Below are 22,684 nucleotides of genomic sequence, written 5' to 3'. Positions count from 1 at the left end.
CAAGAAATGCTTGTTGAGTGAATGAGCACAGGGCCCGGGACAGCGTTTCCCAAAGTACACTCTGTGGAATGTGATATTTAGGATGTTCTAGGTCAGGATTTGGCAAACCACAGCCTGCAGGCCAATCCTGGCCCTCAGCTCGTTTTTGTAAATAAAGTTTTATTGGAACACAGCATGCCCATTTGTTTACAAACATCTGTGGCCGCTTGGGAGCCACAGAGGTAGAGCTGAGTAGCTGTGACAGAGAACACAGATCCACAAAGCCTACCACTGGCCCCCAACAGGAGAAGTCTGCTGATTCCTGTTACGGGTGATTATATTAAAAGTTAAAAAGGTTCTGTGGCTCTGATACAGGTTGGGCTAAACAGAGTCGCACAGGTTTCTTTAACAAAGGACTTCTTGAAGTCTTAACGAGTGCTGTGAATCTCCAAAAGTGTGATCAAATATACAGCTTCCCACGCTTATTTGAGCAGGGAACTCTTTTTAGTGGTGCTTTCTGGTTCTTTGGATTTTGAAAATGCTGGCCAAGGTCTTGAAATCATGAAGGTGAGAGTCCATCAGGGCTTTCTTTGAAAACCGGGTGACGGGAACTTCTCAGCAGCCACAGTCAACTGGGCTCCACTGTGTTTTTCTAGGTAACAAAGGAAACTGAGAACATTTACCAGGGCTGGGGTTCTGCAGTGTAGACCTGTCCTCCGTAGATATCTGTGCTGGAATCAATACCCCAATTACCACCTCAAGTCCACAAACCTCACCCCGGTCGGGATGTATTGAAAGTATGAGGAGTTCCCCTTGTGTGTTCTGGAGGGTAACAGGGGTGACCAGGGAGGGGTGGGGGGGGGACTTACCTTCTCCTGACTGTTCAGCTCCTGGTATGGGATGTGAGCAGGCAGGTAGGTGTGCAGGAGAGCACACAAGGCCAAGCCATCACTCCAGCTGCTGCTGAAATTGGTGATATCGATGTTCTGTGGGGGAAAAGCAGCATTTATCACCAAACCGTGCCAAGTCACAGACTATGAACGGGACCGTGCTAGGATCCATGTGCGTATCCACCTCTGGGTTTGCAGTAAGACAAGATCAGACACTACCCAATCTGCTGGCAGTACCTTTAATTTTGGTACCAGGAATGGTGGCCTGATGTTGCCCAAATCCATTCACAGAAAAGTACAAGGGACTTCTCTGACGGTCCAGTGGTTAAGATTCCATGCTTCCACCACAGGGGTAATGGGGAACTAAGATCCTGCAAGCTATGCAGCATGGCCAAAAAAAAAGGCACGAGAAAAGCCTTTGGAGCTCAAAACAGTAGGGAACTTCTTTTTTTTATTATTAATTTTTATTGGAGTATAGTTGCTTTACAATATTGTGTCAGTTTCTGATGTGCAGCAAAGTGAATCAGTTATATATATACATATATCCATTTTTTTAAAAGATTTCCTTCCCATTTAGGTCACCAGAGAGCACTGAGTAGAGTTTCCTGTGCTATACAGTAGGTTCTCATTAGTTATCTATTTTATACATAGTAGTGTATATATGTCAATCTCAATCTCCCAATTCACCCCACCCCACCTTCCCCTCTTGGTAACCATAAGTTTCTTCTCTACATCTCAAAACAGTAGGGAACTTCTGCCCACCCTCTGGTATGTCAAAGGCTCTGACATCTTACTCTCAAATTAACCTACCTAGTCAGCTTTGCACATCCCAGCACCCCCCAGCCTTATGTGGCCAAAGAATCATCATCACCATCACCACCACCATCACCATCACCAACATCACCACCACCACCACCATCATCACCACCATCACCATCATCACCATCACCACCACCACCACCACCACCACCATCACCATCACCACCACCACCACCATCACCACCACCACCACCACCATCACCACCACCATCACCATCATCACCACCACCACCACCACCACCATCACCACCATCACCATCATCACCATCATCACCACCACCACCATCACCACCACCACCACCACCATCACCAACATCACCACCATCACCATCATCACCATCACCACCACCACCACCACCACCACCACCACCATCATCACCATCACCATCACCATCATTACCTATGACCCCAATTAACAACAGGGAGACCACAAGAAGACCTTAAAAACCCACATGGCTTATTCCTGCCACTACCCTCTTCTCCCTACAACTTGGAGGCATCTCAGGGGGGGAGAAAGGAGCTCCTCCTTCAGGACAGGCGGGGGCCCCAGGAGCTGCCTGGCAAAAAGTGATAAGGAAGCCAACATCCAACTTGACAGGCAGCCCACGGAGATGACGGTTCCCAGGCAGAACCCCTGGTAGCTCCAGGCTACCTCCACCTCTTAGACCCTCACACCCATCTGCCTCTTTCTCCCTGACCGAGCTCATCCTAACAGGGCTGGTTTTCTTCCCAAGTTCACAGGCTCATCCTGAATGAAATGCCAGGTTCCCACGCCCACCGACCCCTCACGGCTTAGGCTGATCTACACAGCAGCTGCCTGAATGTGTTGACACAGCCTGGGAGAGGCCGCGGAAGCGCCTGCAGGAGGGCACACCCCAGGGGGCCCCGAGCGCAGGCCTGTCCTGGGTGCTTTCGGTGGAGGAGGTAGTGTTGCCGCCACACATGCAGCTTTACCTGAACCAGGACACGCCAGGGACCCAGGGCCCACATCTGGCCTCTCTAACAAGTCTTTTCCCGCCTCCAACTGCAGTCCAGGGTGGTCCCGGGACCCCAGGACGCCCCTCGGGAGCACCGCCTTCAGCTGCGTGTCCTGCTCCGGGTCTGGTCTGCAAGCACACTCCCACTCCCCGCGAAGGGACGTGGCCCAGAGCACAACCAAACACACAAGCTGCCAGGTACCAGTGTGACATAAACGTCTGAGAACCCCCGCTGGGAGGGGCCCGTCTGTTCTCAGGCTGGACCCAAAGCCGGGACCCCTGACAAGTGGCTCATCTGCATCTTTGGCTTCAAAAGCCTCCTGGGGACTTTGGAGCTACCTGATGAGGGGGCTGGGGGCTGCTCTAGACATGGGAAGTGCTTTGACTTTATACCTTCTGAAGAGGGAAGAGCTGGGCGGGGCCACGGTCCATCCAGTTCACTCCCAGCTTTCAAAGCAGACACTGGGCCATCAGACCCTGGGAAGGGGAAGCCAGGCTGGGCCGGGCCAGCTGCAGGGAAACCGGGCACCACCGTGAGGGGCGGTGTTTCCAAATGCTCCGCGGTCCAGACTTAAGGGGGCGGTAGGGCAGAAACGTTTGCTGAGTGTCTACAAGGTGCCTGTCGCTGTGTATTTTCTCATTTAACTCCCAGAACAACCATGCAAGGTAAGCGGTGTGGTGATCACTTGACAGGTGAGAGAGCTGAAGCGAAAAGAAATGCTGCCGGTGTACCCGAGTCACGGGCCGGCTCCCGCCCGCCCGGCTGCAGGGCACGTGTCCTCTTGCTGTGTCTCCTTCCTCCTTTCCCCTTTCTTTTCTCTCTCCCTCCCTCCCTCCCTGACTTCCTTCCTGTGTAAATTCACTTTACATTGAAAGCATCTGACACTTGGCAGATCTTTCTTTTCCTAAAACGTGAAAACATTTTCTACACTTCTCTCTCGTGCCATCTATGACACAAAGCATCATTTTTCCCCATCTGCACAATCTTCACTGGCGTTTGGAGAGCCCAAAGGGACCCAGAGGGATGACAATGCCATCCACCTCACAAAACCAGGACGGCACCCTCTGTTTTAGTTCACTGAACACCACTTAGGGACAGCTTTTGATCTGAAGTGTAAATGTCCTCATTTATTGAGCAGGTTGAGACCAAAATCTGGTGCAACCAAAGCCAGGGTTGAAAAGTCAATCAAAACGACTCATGCCCTCAGGACAGCGCAGCACCCACTTCCGGGTGGACAGCCCCTCGCAGGCCATCGGGGATCGTTGAGACACACACAGACCCTCACGTTTCAGCAGCGGGACCACCCAACACTGTCCCAGACAAAGGAGGCAGTGTCCTAGCTTTTAAAAAAAGGAATAATGGAAATTCCAAATCCGGTCAGCTCAGCAAATCCAACATCTGGGTCAGGAAGGGCTTCTCTTTCATGTCAACCGTTTCCCAGGTTTGGGACTTTGAACAGTTCTGACTCTGGCAGAGATAGACGGCATCAGGCTATGATTCGTCACATTACGTTCATTCTAAGAACATGATGTTATGAAAAAAACCTTACTTTTATCTCTGGGTGGAACAACCCAGCTCTAGTTCCCTGAAGGTCATCTGAAACTGTCCATGGTTCTATGTGAACAACAAGAGTAACAACAATTCCCACCTCAGCACAGCTGGCGGGACAGCTGTGCATCTATGGTCCCTCTGGTCAGAAGGTGAGGGCCAGCGTGCGGAGGCATCAGGCCTCAGCGGTCGCCCTGTTGCTATATCACCACCCCATGTGCTTCCTTACTGCCTCCCAAGGTATATTTGGGTGAGTGAGGGGTTAGCTGTGGGGTGACACAATTTGATAACGGCCGTGTTTTTCACGTGAATCACAGGAAAGGGGTGAGCTGATGTGTGCCCTACCGGGTCTCTCTCACTTGAATCCCCGTTCACCTGTGCACCCGTCTTCAGATCACTGACCTGAGTGCTCTGAGGGTCTCTGGTCAGCAGACCGAGGGGGCGCAGGGGATGCTGAGGACGCAGGGCGATGGCCTCGCCGAGCAGGGAGCCGGTGCTTCCTGGGGACGGCACGGCCTTCCCGGGGGGCCCTGCAGACTGGACCGTGTGGACAGCTTGGGGGTGCCGGTGGCAGCACAGGGACCACCTATCTCTGGGTGGCCAGTTTCCCTGGACAAGAAAGGCATCCAGGGTAGCTGGGCAGGGGCTGTGGGCCCAGCCCCACTGCCGTGACAAGAGAGGTCAAGGAAACACAGCAGGAGGTACTCGTGGATGGGACCGGGGTGCCGGGTAAGGGCAGAGAGGACAGTTTCCTGGGCCAAGGAACAAGGTGACTACTGACTCCAGGCCCCACCCCTGGACAGGATGAAAAGCCTTCTTTTCAGTTGGGGATGATCAAGGTCGGCTCAGCCTTGGTGAGGGGTGAGGCCTGCCGAGCTTGCGGGCAACAGTCCTCAATGCTCATAGATGCACTGACCAAGGACAAGAACACAAACACCCCGTGAGTGCTAATACGATGTCTTCCTCTTCCTAGTGCCCATTCAGCTGAATCTCAGGGCTTCATCAAAAGAATAACTTAGAGAAAAAAGGAAAACGGCCAACAAGGCATTCTACAAGATAGATCCTCAATTCTTTGCCTTGTTACTTATTCCTGAGTAACATTGACTGCGATAACTGCTATCCTTGACTGGAAGTCGGTAACTGGAAGGGAGCACGAAGGGGATTCTGGGTGGGGGCAATGCTGTGTGTCGTGAGCTGGACGCTCGTGACGTGGGCTACACGCACTTTGTGAAAATTCACTGAGCTGTACGTGTGTATGTACAATAAAACCTACATCAATAAAACAGAAAGGAAGGGAGGGAGGAGGGGGAGGGAGCGGAGGAGGGGGAGGGGGGAGGGGGATGGATTAGGAAGGAAAAAGGAAAGAAACTGGGACCCTGATCTTCTTAAGGGGCTGAACTGTGGCTATTAAAAAGAATGCCAACATTTTGCAGTTTAGGTACTATAAGATTTACTGGCGGGAAACAGCAAAGCGACAACCAAAAGAAACTTGCTGATTATTTTCCCAAGGGTGATTACTCACTGCAAATTATCTTTAACTTTCTCTGGGATATAAATACCTCAGAGATATTTCTCAGTGAGAGAAAATTCTGGGGAAAGGAAGGCTCAGATATAAAAAAGGTAATATTCTGAGCATCTCCAAAATAGGTTAAGTTTCTAGGAGCACTTAGAAGAAAATTTCGAAAGATAAGAGAATTCTGTCCTCGGGGCAGCAAAAGTCATTTGAGAAACATGGAAACACTGAAGGGCACAGGGGAAGCTAAACTAACTTTAGTGAACATCCAAGAAAATAATCAGTGGCTGAGATTGTAGACAAGCTCCAGAAGGGCGAGTGGAGAGGCAGCGCTCTTAACGCAGACGGACGGAGCAGAGCAAAACCCAACACGCCACAGCTTTTGCTTCTGGAAGGTCCATCTCATTTGCTTCTGTTGCCTGGAAACACCAACATCTGGTAAAAACAGGAACCACTCTGCCGAGCCCACACGGGTGGGTCCCCTCAACCCCACCGAGGATATGGCTGTGCTCCCACCCCGTCTTCATCTTCTCTCAGGGCCTCTCTAGGCTCCTCCGCTAGATTTCTATGAGCGGGTCGACCCTGTGTGCACTAAATGCACGAGTTTTTAAAAAGTTAAAAAGGAAAAAAAAATGAAGGTTCTGGGAAGAAGACAGGAGACTGATTAGAAAATGCCGTCTGTCCCCTGCTGTAGGGACCAGCTGTCCTGGGCACAGGGAGGCCTTAGCATCCCCTCTCTGGGACCTCCTGGACCTTTTTTGGAGACGTCTTATTGTCACAGCTGTAGAATCAGACTGGGTTTTTTTTGCGGGGGGGGGGGATGTAACAATTTATAGCTCATGGAGGATAAAATCAGCTCATTCCTCAGCAAGGTTCAGCTTGTCTAGGAAGGAGTCCTGGGGAGACCCAAGCTTCCTTTGAAGATTTGGTGAGAAACAGTACAGAGCACGTGCACACGTGGGGGGCGGGGGGCAGGTGGCAGGTGGCGGGTGAAATCACCACAAAGGCGGCCTGCACGCCCTCCCCTGCACGTGACCCGGCCTCACTCCCTGTCTGGATACGTGTCTGTATCCATCCCATTCCAGGAGCCGGTCCACCCTCGGGCTACCCGGTGAACCCCGAGTGGCCTGGACCCACACGTGGACAGCACAGTCCTCAGCCATGGAGTCATGGAGACCCGCCTGTGGACCACAGGGGCCCCTCTCTGCAGATTCTTCCTTTCTGAGGCCCCATACTGCTGAATGTCACTGTTTTGGGTGCCCACTCTGATCACTGCCTCCCACCCCCCCAAAACACGCCAGCTCTGCACCATGATGGAAACTGTTCCCCAGCAGAGAGCTGTGACCATGGGGTCACCTCGCGAGTTTCCCTTCTCTCGGAGATTAGCTGCCTGGAGATAAGTATGTCTTATCAGATAGCGAAATTTATAAGCCAACATCAAACATTATTAGAATATAGATGAACGGATTTATCATCTTGGGGAAAGAAAGCCATCCAAGGCACAAGATGCAACGAGCATAAAAGGACTGAGAGAACCGACTACATAAAATTAAGTTTCTGTATGACAAACATTACAAATAAGATAGATGCATACATACAGCAAATGACTAATATCCAGCATCTATTCCTTTAAACCATGAGAAAGAGAGAAACAGCTCAAGCAAACACTGGCAGAGGAATGAACTGGGGAGGTGCCAAAGAGGAAAAACAAACAGTCAGAAACATAAGAAGAGGTGTTCAAGCCTCACCAGAAAATAAAAATAGCGAAATGTTTCACTCAACCAATTGGCAAAAATGATATAGATGGTAAATTCACAGAGGTAATGAACATACGGGGAAATAGGTATTCTTATATTGGCTGATAGGAACACAAATTGGTACAGGCTTTTAGGAAGGCAACCGGAAGCATTTTTTTTTTCATGAAAATATGATTTGATCAAGCAATTTCACTTCTAGGCCACTTTTCTAGAAGAAAGAGTCATGCATCTATCTGCCCAAAGACATACCTACAAGAATGTTTACTGCAGCATCATTGCTCAGAATGGGGAACTGGCAATACCCTAGGTTGTCTACCAATTAAGCTAAGTAAACTTTTCTTTTGAAAAACTTCATAAAACATCTGTAACTCAGTTTTCTAATCTGTATACGTTCCAATGAAGCTCGTGGGAAAACTCCGACGTTCTGGTTTTTGAAATGTTTGCCATATGCAGTAACTTCTAGATACTTGGTATTTTTCATGAATTACTGGATAAACGTTAGTCTAGAGGGTTGTTCCTGTATTCTTCTACATCATCATTGACTTAGTTGAGGAAATCTGGGAGAGACAGAGAATTACAAATGCATAGATTCAGACGCCAAAACGATTTCAATAAATCAGAAACAGGAACCAAATTGAGCGACATTCAACCTAATTCTTCATCTTCCTTTTGTATGTGTTTCCTGTTTTTTTCCTACAATGACTATGTGCTACTTTTACAATTAGGAAAAATAATACACGTTATTAAAGATATTAATGGCATCAAATACAGACAGAATAAGCCAATGTAGATTCCAAGGTGATGAATGAATCTGAGTCCTAATAATTGTACGTTTCTATACTGAATAGTTCCTTGCGTTATGCCCTCTTTTTTCTTTTCCCCCGCAAAATTTTGAGGAAGGAGAATACAGACTTGGCTGTAGATGAGCGAAGGAAAATGGAATTAAGAACTTGCTAGAAAGACAGTCTAGTGACCGTAATTTTTTTCCCCTTGTGATAGATTAAAGGAGGCTACAGTCTCCGAAATCTTCCACGGGAGGGGCTGAGTGTACCCCCTCCTCCTCCTGAAATCTGGTTTGGCCTTAATAGTTTACGTGAGTGTGGAGGAGTGACCCGTGGGACCCTCAAGGCTGGGGCACAAGGAGCCTTAAGCTTCTACCCGGGACTCGGAACACCATCTCTGGGAGCCCCGAGGCCCCCGGCATGCGGAAGCCCACCCCAGCCAAGGGCAGAGGCTGTCTGGAGAGAGGCTGGCCAGCCCCCAACTGCTCCGGGCCCCAGACATGGTGCAGCAAAGCAAGTCAAGCCTAAACTGAAGACTTGGGAACAAAACACTATTGTTCTTCTAACTTCTAACCCACTAGCTTTGGGGGTGGTTTGTTGTACAGGTATAGGTAACTCAGAACTTGCTTCATGTACCTCTTTTATGTCTGCTGCACAGTGGAGAATGGAAACCAACCTTTTGTCCCTCAAGCAAATAACTCTGGGGCTTCCTTGGAATGCCTTTTCTCTCCTGATCCTATTCATATCATTGCTTTAATCATTTGTTTCTCTACTTAAGATTGTATGTGGCTGATAAGCTCTCCAGTCTGAAAAGTTTTGCTTATCCTTTTTTTCCTCAGTTGTACTAGTCACATTTTAAAAAATTATTTTTTATCTATTTATTTTTTATTTAAAATTTTTTGGAAAATTGAGGTACAGTCAACGTACAATATTATGTGAGTTTCAGGTGTACGACATAGTGATTCACAGTTTTTAAAGGTTATACTCCATTTATGGTTATTACAAAATATTGGCTATATTCCCTGTGCCGTACAATATATCCTTGTAGCTTATTTATTTTATGTGTAGTGGTTTGTATCTCTTGATCCTCTCTCCCTATCTTGCCCCTCCTCCCTTCCCTTTTCTCCCCACCACTAGTTTGTTCTCCGTATCTGTGAGTCTGTTTCTTTTTTTGCTATATTCACTAGTTTGTTTTATCTTTTAGTTTCCACATATAAGTGATGTCATACAGTATTTGTCTTCTCTGTCTGACGCATTTCACTGAGCATAAGATTTAAGATTTTATGGTCATCTCTCTGGAATCCATAAGGTGGGTTAACGGGGGTAGGATGAAGGGGCCTGACCTACTCCAGCTTCAGTATGTTCCCAATCAGGCATGGCAAATGCGCCTTCATTATTATACCATACACTCCTTCAAAACTTTCTTGGCTGTTCTTGTTTGTTTTACCAGGTGAATTTTTAACTATTTTAAGTTCATGAATAAAGAAATCCAATTGGGATTTTTAAAAAATTTTATTTATTTAATTTATTTATTTTTGGCTGTGTTCAGTCTTCATTGCTGCGCGCGGGCTTTCTCTAGTTGCGGCGAGTTGAGGCTACTCTTCATTTCGGTGCGCCAGCTTCTCATTGCGGTGGCTTCTCTTGCTGTGGAGCACGGGCTCTAGGCATGCAGGCTTCAGTAGTTGTGGCACGTGGGCTCAATAGTTGTGGCTCGTGGGCTCTAGAGCGCAGGCTCAGTAGTTGTGGCGCACAGGCTGAGCTGCTCCGAGGCATGTGGGATCTTCCCAGCCCAGGGCTCGAACCCGTGTCCCCTGCATTGGCAGGCGGATTCTTAACCACTGTGCCACCAGGGAAGTCCCCCAGTTGGGATTTTAATTGGAACTGAATTCAGAGATTAATTTGGAATAATTTACTTTTTCAATGAGTCTTCCCACACTGTATCCGTGCTGAAGGAACTGAGGCCTCAAGACCTGGGAAAGCGTAGCTCAGAGCAGCGAGTCTAGGAAGGGTTGCCCTTTGCCTTACATGGTGAGGACCAAGGGGTAAGTTACAGGGGAAAGAGAACAGGAACATCTTCTGAGGATAAGGGCTTTCTGATGACAAAAGGGCTGCTGTGTCTCCAGGGATGTATAGGCAGATATGCATAACCTCTCCCTGGAGACAGAGTCAAAAGGGTACTGACATCAGAAGAGTGGCTGGAGCTTATCTTTCTTGCTTCGTCCTTCTTCACTGAACAAGCGCTGGAGCGTCGCCAGCCACGACTTCCCTCCCTGAGGTTCTCTGACCTTGGCATTGTGACACGTGGTCCTGTTTCACTGCAAGTGCCCTGCTGCCTCACGCCGGCCCCTGAACTACCTAGCTGGGTCCAGCCCCAAGCCAGCGCCCCTCCCGCCCTGCCCCCAGCTCAGCTTGCAGGGCTGGCCTCCCTCAGCACAGGGACAGGGGACAGCAGTTCCTCTGCAGCTTCCTGTGATGTCTCCCCTACCCCTTCAGCTTGGCTCCCAAACAACCCCCTGCCGTGCCCCATCCCCAGGCCCAGCCCTCCTGGAGGGAGGTCTCGTTCCAGGAGGAACACGTTTCAAGGATCTTCTTCCTCTCCTGTCCTCTACTGCCTTTCATTAATTTCACCCATCATTTTCATTAATTTCACTCACCTTCTTGGCTGCGTCTTTCTAAAAAAGGAGATGGTTATTTGCAGCTCTGCTGGTTCCATTCATCCTAGAATGGCCCAGTCACCCCCTTTCCAGGCTCTGTCATCTCTCTGCACCCCTAAACCCCATCCTTCTAGCTGAGAGCTTATCTGTATCCATCAAGGATGTGTTACAGAAACCTTCTCACGCACCATCTGCACCCATGGGTCAAATCTCCAGGCTGGAGGAAGAGCCCAACCCACTGCTCTGAAATCTAATTCCAGCAAGTGTTCATCAAGCCCCTCTGGGGGTCAGGCGCTGAGGGACAGACAAACAACGAAGCGCATTCCCGGCCCGAATGATTGGCCACGTTCAGTGGAGCAGGCGGGGCAGACACACCGCGATGGCGGAGGGGGTGTCACATGGAGGAGGCCCCTGGTGGTTGGGCTGCAGAGAACCAGCAAGTCGTGGACGGGATTCCCCATGTGGTTGTGGGACACTGGAGACAAAAGTCCGGTTTTTGTTTTCTTTTTGTGGCCGAAAATCGGATTGAACGGGCCTTGGCAAACCAAAACGTAAGTGGCTCTAAGGAGAAAAAGCACACCCGAGTTGTGACCAGCTCCTAGGCCCGGGTCTTCCTCTGTCACTAAAGCAGCCATGTGACTGTGAATTCAGGCAAATGACTCAACTCTTCTGGTTTTTAGTTTCCCCATCTCCCAAATGCCTAGATCAGATGTGGTTAGATTATATGCATGGTATTGAAATGACTGGCTATGGAACCTGCCCTTCCAACGAAAGCTTCTGCAGAAGCTTCTGCTAAAGTCGAGCCTGAAAACCAGACGATCAAATGCTCTCTCGCCAGCTCCCGCGTCTGTTCTGTCCTACACTGTCCAACACAATGGCCACTAGCCACGGGTGGCTGTTTACATTAGTTAAAATTAAAGTTTAAAATTCAGGTTCTCGGCCACATGAGCCATCTTTTAAATGCTCGGGAACCACGAGTGGTGAGTGGTTACCGTGCTGGACGTCACAGATCTCGAATATTCTAATCAGCACAGAAAGTGCTACTGGACAGCCCTGCCCTGCACTTACACAAACACGTATATTTATTTCCTCTCCTTTTATGCAAATGTAGCATGATGTGCAGACAGTTCTGCATCCTGGTTTTTTCCCTCTCACCAAGATCCACAGAGATAGGTCTTTACACCACATAAGATAGAGACGGTTACAGTGTAGAGACTAGGAGGCTGGATTCTGAAGCCAGAAGTCCCGTCAATTACTAGTGGTATGACTGTGAGCACGTAGGCAACTTCTCTGTGCCTTGGTTTCCGAATCCTTAAAGTGGATTTGGAATAGATACCTCATAGGATTGCAGTCAAGATTAATGCGCAAGGCACAGGTAAGCATGCAGAACAATGTCCGCCACACGTGAGATACTCACTATACACCAGCTCATTCTCATCTCCGTTCTTTCCTATGACACGCATGGACACAACAGACGTTTAGGCTGTTGCCGGTCTTTTGTTATCACTCTGCACACATGTGGAATAAATTATGATGGATTCTGCCAAACTGCCCTCCAGGATGTTCTTTCATCTTATTCCCTCCCATGCCCACCCCACAACATACCAGTGGCTTCTCTACACATTTGTAAGGGAATCCACAAAGTTTCAGGGAACAACATGATTCTGTCCACCCTACCATGTTCTAAGCACTCCAAACAGAATATTTTTAGCAAGGAAAAAAAAACCCATTTTTTAAGGGAAACAGCACTTGTATATTTTTGGATGTGCTTACTAAGAAAATAATACATAATAGCTAAACAACTTGTGGAGGAATTCTGTTCTAAGACCAAGTTTAATTTATACTAGACAAACAATCTTCAAGCCAATCTTAACCTCCCACCCCCAGAAAGACTGAATTCAGCCTCTGAAATCCGAAGCTTCTTGCGGCTGGAACGCTTCTTTTTCCCAGATGAACATTTCATGATTAAGAGAATGGAAAAAATCCTCAGTGCAGAGTCACTTGGGACTGTTAATATCTAAACAGACTTGCGTGCTGCCCTGGGGGATGGAGAGGGAAGGGCTGCAAACATCCAGGCCTCTTACTGAAGGCAGGACGATGGCGTTTGGTGTCTGGTGGTGCCGCCCTGCCGCACTGGCTGCTGGTGTATCTCATCTCCAGAGCCGCCCCCCACAACCAGGGAGCAGACAGGAGGAAACATTCTCACACCATTTGACTTTGAAAATCCTGCTCTTGCTTCCTGAAGCCGGCGGGACACCTAACATTTCTATGCGTGCGGAGAAATGGACGCACTGGCAGTGTAAGAACGCAGGCGTTTCGTGCCAACGATCCTGCGCAGCCACAAGCCTCAGCTAACTCACAGCCAGAGCCTCGAACGCTGTCCCTAAAAGCCCACTTCCTTCTGCTCCTGCCTTTCTCCGGCACTTGCTAGGAATTCAGCAGGTTGGAACGGACAGGATGTGGGTCCCTCGGCCTGTGGCCTGTTGGGCTGCCGACACTCCTGCCCACTCCCCCCGACGGCCCCTCCCCAGCCCGACTCCAGCCCACACCCAGCCTGCCCTCCAGCCCTCTCCCTCGGGGACCCCCTGCCTCTAGTTCCTCAACACAGACCTTTATGACCTCGGAACTCCAGAGCCCAAATCCTCGGGGACCAAAACACTCTCCTTTTCCTGGAAGACACAGAGGAATTACTCTCCCAGTCTTTCCAGTAGGTGGTGGTGACTTGGGGGGCGGGGGGACTACATTCCAAACCTCTGAGAAAAGCGAGCGAAAACAAAACAGCTAAATACTCCTGCTGGAAAAGCCTGACCTTCTCACACAGCCCACAGGTACGGGTCTAACGTTGGGTCACTGAGGGTGGCAAGTGGTCCCAGGGCACTGAGGTGTTCCTGCTGAGTTCACCCACGAGGCAGGCGGAGGTCTGCAAAAGCAGGGGGGTGACACCTGCCCCAACGTGGACGAACCTCGAGGACGTACTGCCCAAGTGCTATCAGCCGGACGCAGAGGGACGAGCACTGCACGGGGCCACTTCTACGGGTACCTGGGGCAGCAAACTCACAGAGACAGAAAGAGAACAGAGTTTACTCGGGGGGAGGGAGAATCACTGTTCAGTGGGGACAGAGACTCAGTTTGGGAAGATAAGAATGGTCTGGGGTTGGAGGGCGGGGACGGCTGAACAACAACGCGAATGTGCCTAATGCCGCTGAGCTGCGCACTTAAAAATGGTGAAGACGGTAAATGTTACGTTATTTATATTTGATCACAATTAAAAAGAGAGAGAAAAATAAAAGAGAGAAAAAAAGAGAGAGAGAGAGAGAGAGAGAGAGATGGAGGACAAGAAAGACAACCGGGCTGAAGGGATGGCTCCTCCCACAAACACCAACACAAGTCCCTAAGTGGGTTTCACTGACAGCAATGGATGCTCCCTGGGTAATTAAAAGTACTTTCAAGAATATCCTGGGGCTTCCCTGGTGGCGCAGTGGTTGAGAGTCCGCCTGCCGATGCAGGGGACGCGGGTTCGTGCCCCGGTCCGGGGGGATCCCACATGCCGCGGAGCGGCTGGGCCCGTGAGCCATGGCCGCTGAGCCTGCGCGTCCGGAGGCTGTGCTCCGCAACGGGAGAGGCCACAGCAGTGAGAGGCCTGCGTACCGCAAAAAAAAAAAAAAAAAAAAGAATATCCTGCTCTACTCAGCAAGCTGCTAAGTAATCTTGCCCAGTTCAGATTCCATCAAATCGCTGCTCAGAAGTTCTCCTTGGCTGTGCTGTTGGCACCGTTCTGTCCCTGGAGCCCCTGCGCAGCTGCACGTGTGACCACATGGTGTGGCCACGTCCACTCCTTCTCCCCTCGCCCAGCTTGCTCAACCCCCGACCCTTCCAGGTTGCTGTCTTGACCCCCTCCTCTCCAGCCCACGATGCTCCAGATGGCTCCCAGGCCTCCCAAGTCCCTCTCCCTCTCAGGCACGACTCTGGCTCTGACTGCTTCCCTGGAGGCTGACCCGTCCACCTGGCCCAAGCAGCCGGCCTGCGCTCTGACCCCGGAAGGAATCCCTGAGCCATTTCTCATTCATTCGACTGGCTTTTTAGCTCTACATTTTAAAAACCTAACTGTGATGAAAAAGGTCTCTTTATTCTACTCAAATTTGATAAGTACTGACCTTAGCTTAATCTTCACTTGGATTCTCAGGTGGGGACACCTGTGCTTTTCCCACCTTTTCAACCCGCATGCTTACCACAGGTGCCGTGGCTGGAAATCAGTAAAAAGAAAGCCAGTAGGAAAAGTATACTACGAACAAAATAAGACTAAATCCATACTAATAAGCCACAAGAAAATGTGAACGGACTAAATTTCCCTATTAGAGGAATTTTCAGATTACACATAAAGCTAAAAGTACTTACAAGAAATCCACTTAAAGGGAGTAAAGAAGACAGAAAACAAAGGAAGCCGAAGATACATCACGCAAATAAAAGCGGAACAGCAACGGGAACAGTAATGTCTGTGTCACAGAATGTAAACTTTCAGATCAAAAGGTTCAACTGAAATGACAGGAAAATGTGTAAGAGCTACAAACCCTTAAATCTGGAATCAAGATAATGTTTAAAAACTCTTAGAAATCAAAGATTTTGACAAAAACCATAATCAGCGTGAAAGACTTCAACGAATCCCTTGACCATACCGTGAGGGGCACTGTCCAGCCTAAACCACACAACAAGACAAATGTCCTTTATGACGAATACAGTACAGAAAACAATATGCTTTGTATTAAAAGAACAGCCATCATCAAGCAGAGATTTCCCCCAGGAATAATATACCATATTAATAAATACCATACACCATGACCGAGTTGGAATTTGGCCCCCAAGGGATATAAGAATGTTTCCCTAATGGGAAATCTGTTACATAATCTATTTATGTTAATTACACAGATGGGTTAAAAGAGAAAAACACCTGATGGATTTATTGCTCGACAAATGCCAAAAAGAAATTTGATACGTTTCTTATCTATTTCTGGATTAACAAAAGAAAAATCTCTCAGTAAACTCAGAACGAAGCTTCCTTTAGTGGGCAGAGTGTTTATCAGGAAGCAACACAAAAATCATATTTAAAGGTGAGATACTACTCACCTTGAATGCAAAACAAGACAAGAATATCCATCATCAAATGTATTATTCAACATTTTCTGAACTTTTACGAATGAAGGAAACAAAAAAAGTACGAGAGGTATAAATATTGGAAAGAAGGGAGACAGTTATTATTTGCAATAGTCTGCCTCAGAAACTCTAGAAAATCAACAAATACAACCAAATAATGAAAAACGAAGAGTTGCAAACACTGTGATCAACCACAAGGAGAAGGAATGTTCTCGGAGCCCTTCCCACGGCTCCGCACATGCCAAGTACCTGCCGGTCACCTTCCCATTTTTCTGCACGGCAGCCACTGGTGGCAGAAAACCAGACCAAGAGACCAGCAGAAGAGCCTGGAAAGTCCAGATGCTGAATTTCCATTTATGTCTGGGTCTATTAAGTGGTTTAACAAAGACTGTTAAATAAATGATGCTATAACACAGAGCCACTCATTGAGAAAAAAACGTTACAATTCTACCTGGTAAAATAAACACAAATTCCAAAAAAAAAAAAAAAAAAAAAGGAAAGATTTAAATGTTTAAAAAAGGATATCTGGAACCACCATGGCAGCTGAAGGCTAATATTTTAACCTATAAATAGCTCTGAGACTCCTGGGTAGAGAAGGCAGACGGACACATGCTCTTACTATCATTCTTTCTCAAAGCCGCTTTAAAACCTCTGAGAAGAGATTTTGTTTTTCTCCCCCAAAGGTATTAACTGATAAGGAAAAAGGAAACGGGAAAGGAAACAAAATTCTGCTGTCTGAAAAGCAGGTGCACCGGAAATAGCTAACACAACAGACCTAAGAAAACGAAATCTCAGGCCAGTAGGGGGAAGAGCGAAGATCCAACCTGACGTCGGCGCAGAACCTCCCCAAGGTCAGGCGATTGGCACGAGCACCGGGACGTGGGGACAAAGGCCGTTAACACCAGGAGGCCCGGGTCTGGAAGTCCGTCCACAGCGGTCAGAGCCGCACATGCCCGGGCATCTCTGTACAGCCCGGGCGGCCCCTCCACGTGGCCGAAGCCTGGAGAGCAAAGGGGGCGGGGGGTCCCGGACTGGGGGGTTATCGAGCACAGTGCTTATCTATTTCTGGATTTAAAAACAAATTCCCAGTAAACGCAAAAGAGAAGCAAGATTCCTTTCGTCAAGAGAGCATTTATCAGAAAACAATACAAAATTCCTATTTCATGGTGAGGCATGTCCCGAAAACAGGGAATCAAGAGGTATTTACTGGGTGCGCAGGGGGCGGACAGTCCCCGCCCCTCCCCACTGACTCCTCTTCTCTGATCTGCTGCCCCAAACCCCTGCTGCCAGGCCGATGCCCTCAGGCAGGAGACCGGAAGGTCCTTCTCTGGGGAATCTGACCAGCCCCAGACACCGACACCAGGAGTCTGTCACGGGCATGGCACGAGCACAGCACTCCACAGTGACAGCCTCAGTCACAAGCCAGGAGCTGCCAGTCAGCTCTGCAGAGCCCCACACTCATCAAGACCACCTGGCTTCCGATAAAGCCTCCAGCAAGAACAGAGACCCGGCGATACCAACACAGCAAAGGAATCCGTAGGAAAATCTAGGCAGGGGGAAGATTTGGGAATAAAAACAACCTATTATTCTCGGCAAGATTAATAGATGATATTACATGTGTGAAAAAAGAATAGGATGCTATAAAAAATTCAGGGTCCAAAAATAAGAACCCCTAAGACTTGAAAACACGATAGCACATACATATAAAGGAATATTACTCAGCCTTACAAAAGAAGGAAATCCTGACATGTGCTACATGGATGACCCTTGAGGACATTATGCCCACATTATCATGTAGAATAAACCAGTCACAGAAGGACAAACACAGTATGATTTCACTTGTGTGAGGTCCCTGGAGTCATCATATTCATAGAGACAGACAGTAGTAGAAGGGTGGGTGCCGGGGGGCTGGGGGACGGGTAGTTAGTGTTTAATGGAGACAGGGTTTTAGTTTGGGAACATAAAAAGGTTCTGGAGATGGATGGTGGTGATGGCTGCAAAACAGTGGAAATGTACTTAATACTGAATTGTACACTTAAAAATGGTTAAGATGCTAAAATTTTATGTTATATGTGTTTTACTACAGTTAAAGATTAAAATAAACTGAAAGGATGCAAAAAATATGATAGCAGAAATGAAACATTTAATAGATTTTGGGAGACTAAGTTAAAGAAGTCTTAGAAAAACAAAACTGTAAAACAGATGGAAAAAAAGGTAAAAAAGATAGGATAATGGGGGATCCAGGCTAGGAGGAATTTGAGAAAAAGAAAACAGAGATGAAGAAATTACCAAAGAAATAATTCAAGAAAATAAATACATGCATTACCTTATTGAAAAGGTGCAGTGAGTGTCCAGTATGACAGCAAAAAAAAAAAAAAAAAAAGATACACATCAAGGCAGATGACCCTGAAATGGTAGAATACTGGGGGACAGAAGCTCCTACAAGCTTCTGGAGAGGAAAAATTACAAAGGATTGGAATTATTTTGTTCTCATTGCAACACTGGAAACTAGAAGACAATGGAGTGACATCTACAAAATTATGAAGGAAAATATTTTATGACCTAAAATTTTATACCCAACGAAACCATCAAGTGTCAGAGTAAAATAAAGATGCAAGGTCATAAAATTTTACCTTCTATGAACTCTTGTCCAGAAGATACTGGAGGAACCAAAACAAGAAAAAAAAATAGGGTATGGGACCCCAAAGATCAAAAAAAGGGGGGCAGGCAGAAATATAACAGCGACACCTGAGCATCCTGTAGGTCTCCCACTCATCTCTCCTCTGCCCCATCTATTCTCTACACCATCACCACAATCACCTTTCTTTCCTTTTTCTTCCTTTTAAAAAATTTTGGTAAAATCTACATAATGTAAAATTTGCCATTTTAACCATTTTAAGTGTATAGTTCAGTGGCATTAAGTACATTCACAATGTCGTGCAATCACCTTTCTTTTTCAGTTAAGTAAACTTTTTCTGAAGTAAAACATATACGCAAAAGGGGGTACAGATCATAAATGTGCAACCTGATTGTTTATAAAGTGTACACACTGTGTATCCCATCAACTAGATCAGGAAATAGCAGCTGGAGGAGACCTTCACATCAAGAGCATACATTTTACATAACTGTAACCATAAATACAGTTCTGCAATTAGGACAGCTAGCATTTATTAAGCCTTTATTCTGTATTAGTCTCAGTGTTCAGTGATTTATTTGCATTATTTCATTGAATCCTCCTGATCTTTTAAGGTAGGGATAATAATTATCTCCATGTCACAGATGAGGAAATGGAGGCCTAGAGATCCATTTCACAGATGAGGAAATTGAGGCCTAGAGATTATCCAAGACCATATCATAAGCGGGGTTTGACTCTAGGCTGGAGTTAATGCCATTATACTGTTCATGTTATTTCATGCCTGAACTGCTTCTCATTTTTTTCTTGCCTTATTTATTTACAGAAAAGGCTGTAACCATTTAAAAATTTTTTCACATAGATGTCATAATGAATTTTTTATAGTGGAAGAAATTACATAAAATTTACAGTGTTACCATTTTAAAGTATACAGTTCAGGTGCACTAAGCACATTCATTATTTTGTGTAACCATCACACAAAAGTCATCACTATTTTGTTCTTCTTTTTCAACACTGTTTTGGGTTTTCAGGACTCCTTGCAATTCCATATGAATTTTAGGATCAGCGTTTCCATTTCTGCCAGAAAAGGCCTGTTTTCTTAAATTTCATCTTCAGATTGTTGATTGTGAATATATACAACTACAGCTGATTTTTGTGTGTTGATCTTGTACCCTGCAACTTGTAGATTCTTTGGGGTTTTCTATGTATAAGATCATGTAATTTGTGAATAGTTTTGTTTGTTCCTTTTCACTTTGAATGCCTTTCAATTTATTTATCTTGCCTAATTGCTCTGGCTGGGACTTTCAGTACTGTGCTGAATAAAGGTGACTAAAGCAGGAAAAAAATAAGAAAAGAAAAGAAATACAACAGTGAAACGGTTTGACGGCTGGGCACCAGGCACAGAGGACAAGCCAGGATAGAGGAGGTCAGAAAGCTCAGGAAAGATTCCTCAGGGGGAAACTAGTGGAATCCCTCACATGTATGATGTAAGGAGATATTCCATGAGGGTTTGGATTGAATTAGTGATAATCACATAGAAAACTAAAGTAAACAAAGAAACACAAAGGTGATTAAAAATACAAGTAAAACAAAAGATTATGCAGAAAAGAAAATGTAATGTATACTATGACATGGCTTATCCACAGATAACATTTATATCATTTTAACGTAAACTCCAAACACCCACAACCACACTGGGTAGAATGGGAAGACAGGAAGTATGGGGGGGGTGAAAAATATAAACCCTCATCTTTCACAGGAGGAGGTCAAGACACAACATCTAAAATAAGAAACAAGAAACAGCAGTATACGTGTGCTATTTAGCAATGGGAAGGTAAATTCCGAAATACACAGCGGCTGCACCATTTTACCTTCCCACCAGCGGTGCGAGGGGCACAATCTCTTCACATCTTTGCCAACGCTTTTCAAATTTTTCACTTCAGTTCTAATCCTTCTCAGCTGCAGGATTTGTTTGGTCCCTTTCTATACTCCCTATCTCTTTGCTGATTTTCCCATTTTGTTCATGAATCCCTTCCTTGATTTCCTTTCGTTTTTTGGCCGGGGCCTCCTTGAGCTGAGTGTATTGAAGGCAGTTGGTTTAAAGTCTTTGTCAGTAAGTGGAGTGTCTGGGCCTCCTCAGAGACGGTTCCTGTATTTTTTTCCCCTTGTGCATGGTGCCAAACTGTCTTGGTTTTCTACGTACCTGTAACTTCTGCTGCAAACTGGCATTCTGAGCATGACCGTGTGGCAACTCAGGAAGTCAGAGTCTCTCCCTCCACAGGGTTTGTTGTTACCATTTGCGGTGGTGCCTGTTTGTGTAGGGACTTCTCTGAACTAGTTTTGCAGAGTCTGTATTCTTTTCCGAGCGAGTCACTGCAGTCTCCGCTCTGTTAGATCAGTGACCAGCTAGTGACTGGACAGAGATTCCCTCAAACGCCGGGAGACCTCCCCAGTCTCTGCAGGGCGGCTCTGGGAGGGACTCGCCTGCAGCCGCTTAGGGCTCAGCCTTCCCCTCCTCCCTGTGCGGAGCCTGAAGGTCAGCCAAAGGTCAGAGCTCAGGCCTTTTCAGGTCCTTCCTGAGCTTCTAGATTCTCGGGATACACGGGGACTTTTCACAGCCCCGTCCCCACATACCTCCCTCCCCAGGCTCTCCTGTCGGGCTGCTCAGGCTGCCTCTGCTTCAACCACCCGTCCACCCCTCGACCTGGGAGGCAGAATACCTCTGCCTTCAAACGCTTGTACCTGGGAAGCCACCCTATCTTTAAGGAACCATCAACAGGTCAAAACGCACAACCACAGTCCTTGGAGAGCAAGGTCTGTTTGGCGCCCTCTGGTACTAGCGAGCTGCCCAAGGAACAGTGGCCTCCATCTTCACAGTTATCACTGAGCTGGGGGTGCGGGGGACGCTAGCAGGGGAAGCTCTCTGCCTGGAATTCTGCCGGTGATTTTCCCCCTTCACCTATTACGTATCCCCCCCCCCCCCGTTGCTGTAAGTTTCTGATTAGATTTCAGCGTTCTGAAAAGGTCGGTCCTGACAGTTTTGCCACCTTACTTCTTGCTTTTGTAGAGGGATGGAGTCTTGGATTTCCTAACTCCCCGCTTTTGCTGCTGTTCCCTTGGCAGCATTTCTAGAGGTGGTGGTAGGACAGGTATTATGGATTACTTTAATCAACGGTCATCTAACCCCTTTCAAGGACCTCCAAAGTTGAAAAGTACATCTCCAAGACACACATGCAGCCTGGGTTCAGCATGTGATTTGGGTTCTGTCAATCAGAGGCACTTGCATGAGACGGATTCAGAGCTGAGCCACACGAGGAAAGAGGCAAGGCTGCGGCGTCCACCCCATAGCAGAGGCGGTCTGATTCTGGAGCCCACAGCTCCAGTAATCACGGATGCAGCTCCCCTGGCAGGTCAGTTCTGACACGTACAATTTGGGAGTTATCAGGCTGGCCAAAAAGTTCGTTCGGGTGTCTAGCAAGCGGTTGTGAAATGCCCGAACGAACTTTTTGGCCAACCCAATGTTTCTAGAATTTCAGCCTGGAGTATGTGTCTTTGATACTCCCAACAATTCCGTGAGCCAAGTATACCCTTACTAAACAAACCTCTTCCTGCTTAAAACACCTGGAGTGGATTCAGTGGTCTGTAGCAAAGCACCCTGAGAAATTCAAACGTAAAGTAACAAGCAACCTAACGGTTCATTAATAGGAGACCAGATAAAGTATGGTGATGCACACCGTGAAAACCTATGCAGGTGTGAAACATAATAAAGTAGCTCTAAATGCACCAACAGAGAGATGACCACAGACATCAACTGAAACGTTCATCACAGATCAATATACGACCTCATTTTTGTGAAGTTAAGCTTTTATACACACAGTTGTATATTTAAAGCAGCGGTTCTCAACCAGGGGCAACCTTGTCCCCTCCCTCTCCTGGCTGGGGACATCTGCCAATGTCCGGAGACATTTTTGGTTGTCACCACCA

General features: G+C 47.2%; 1 protein-coding gene across 2 annotated transcripts in view; it reads right to left on the bottom strand.

Moving 5' to 3' along the window:
- Positions 1 to 22,684, bottom strand: part of SPECC1 (sperm antigen with calponin homology and coiled-coil domains 1) — a 183,475-nt gene that overhangs the window by 20,192 nt on the left and 140,599 nt on the right. For both annotated transcript variants that reach the window (XM_060133596.1, XM_060133595.1), the window contains one exon: positions 849 to 965. In XM_060133596.1, the coding sequence (XP_059989579.1) occupies positions 849 to 965 (117 nt within the window). The remainder of the gene's footprint in view (positions 1 to 848; positions 966 to 22,684) is intronic.

Source organism: Lagenorhynchus albirostris, chromosome 20, assembly GCF_949774975.1.
Source record: "Lagenorhynchus albirostris chromosome 20, mLagAlb1.1, whole genome shotgun sequence".
NCBI lineage: Eukaryota > Metazoa > Chordata > Mammalia > Artiodactyla > Delphinidae > Lagenorhynchus > Lagenorhynchus albirostris.
The sequence above is the reverse complement of the archived record's forward strand: the minus strand, read 5'-3'. Positions and strand labels throughout refer to the sequence as shown.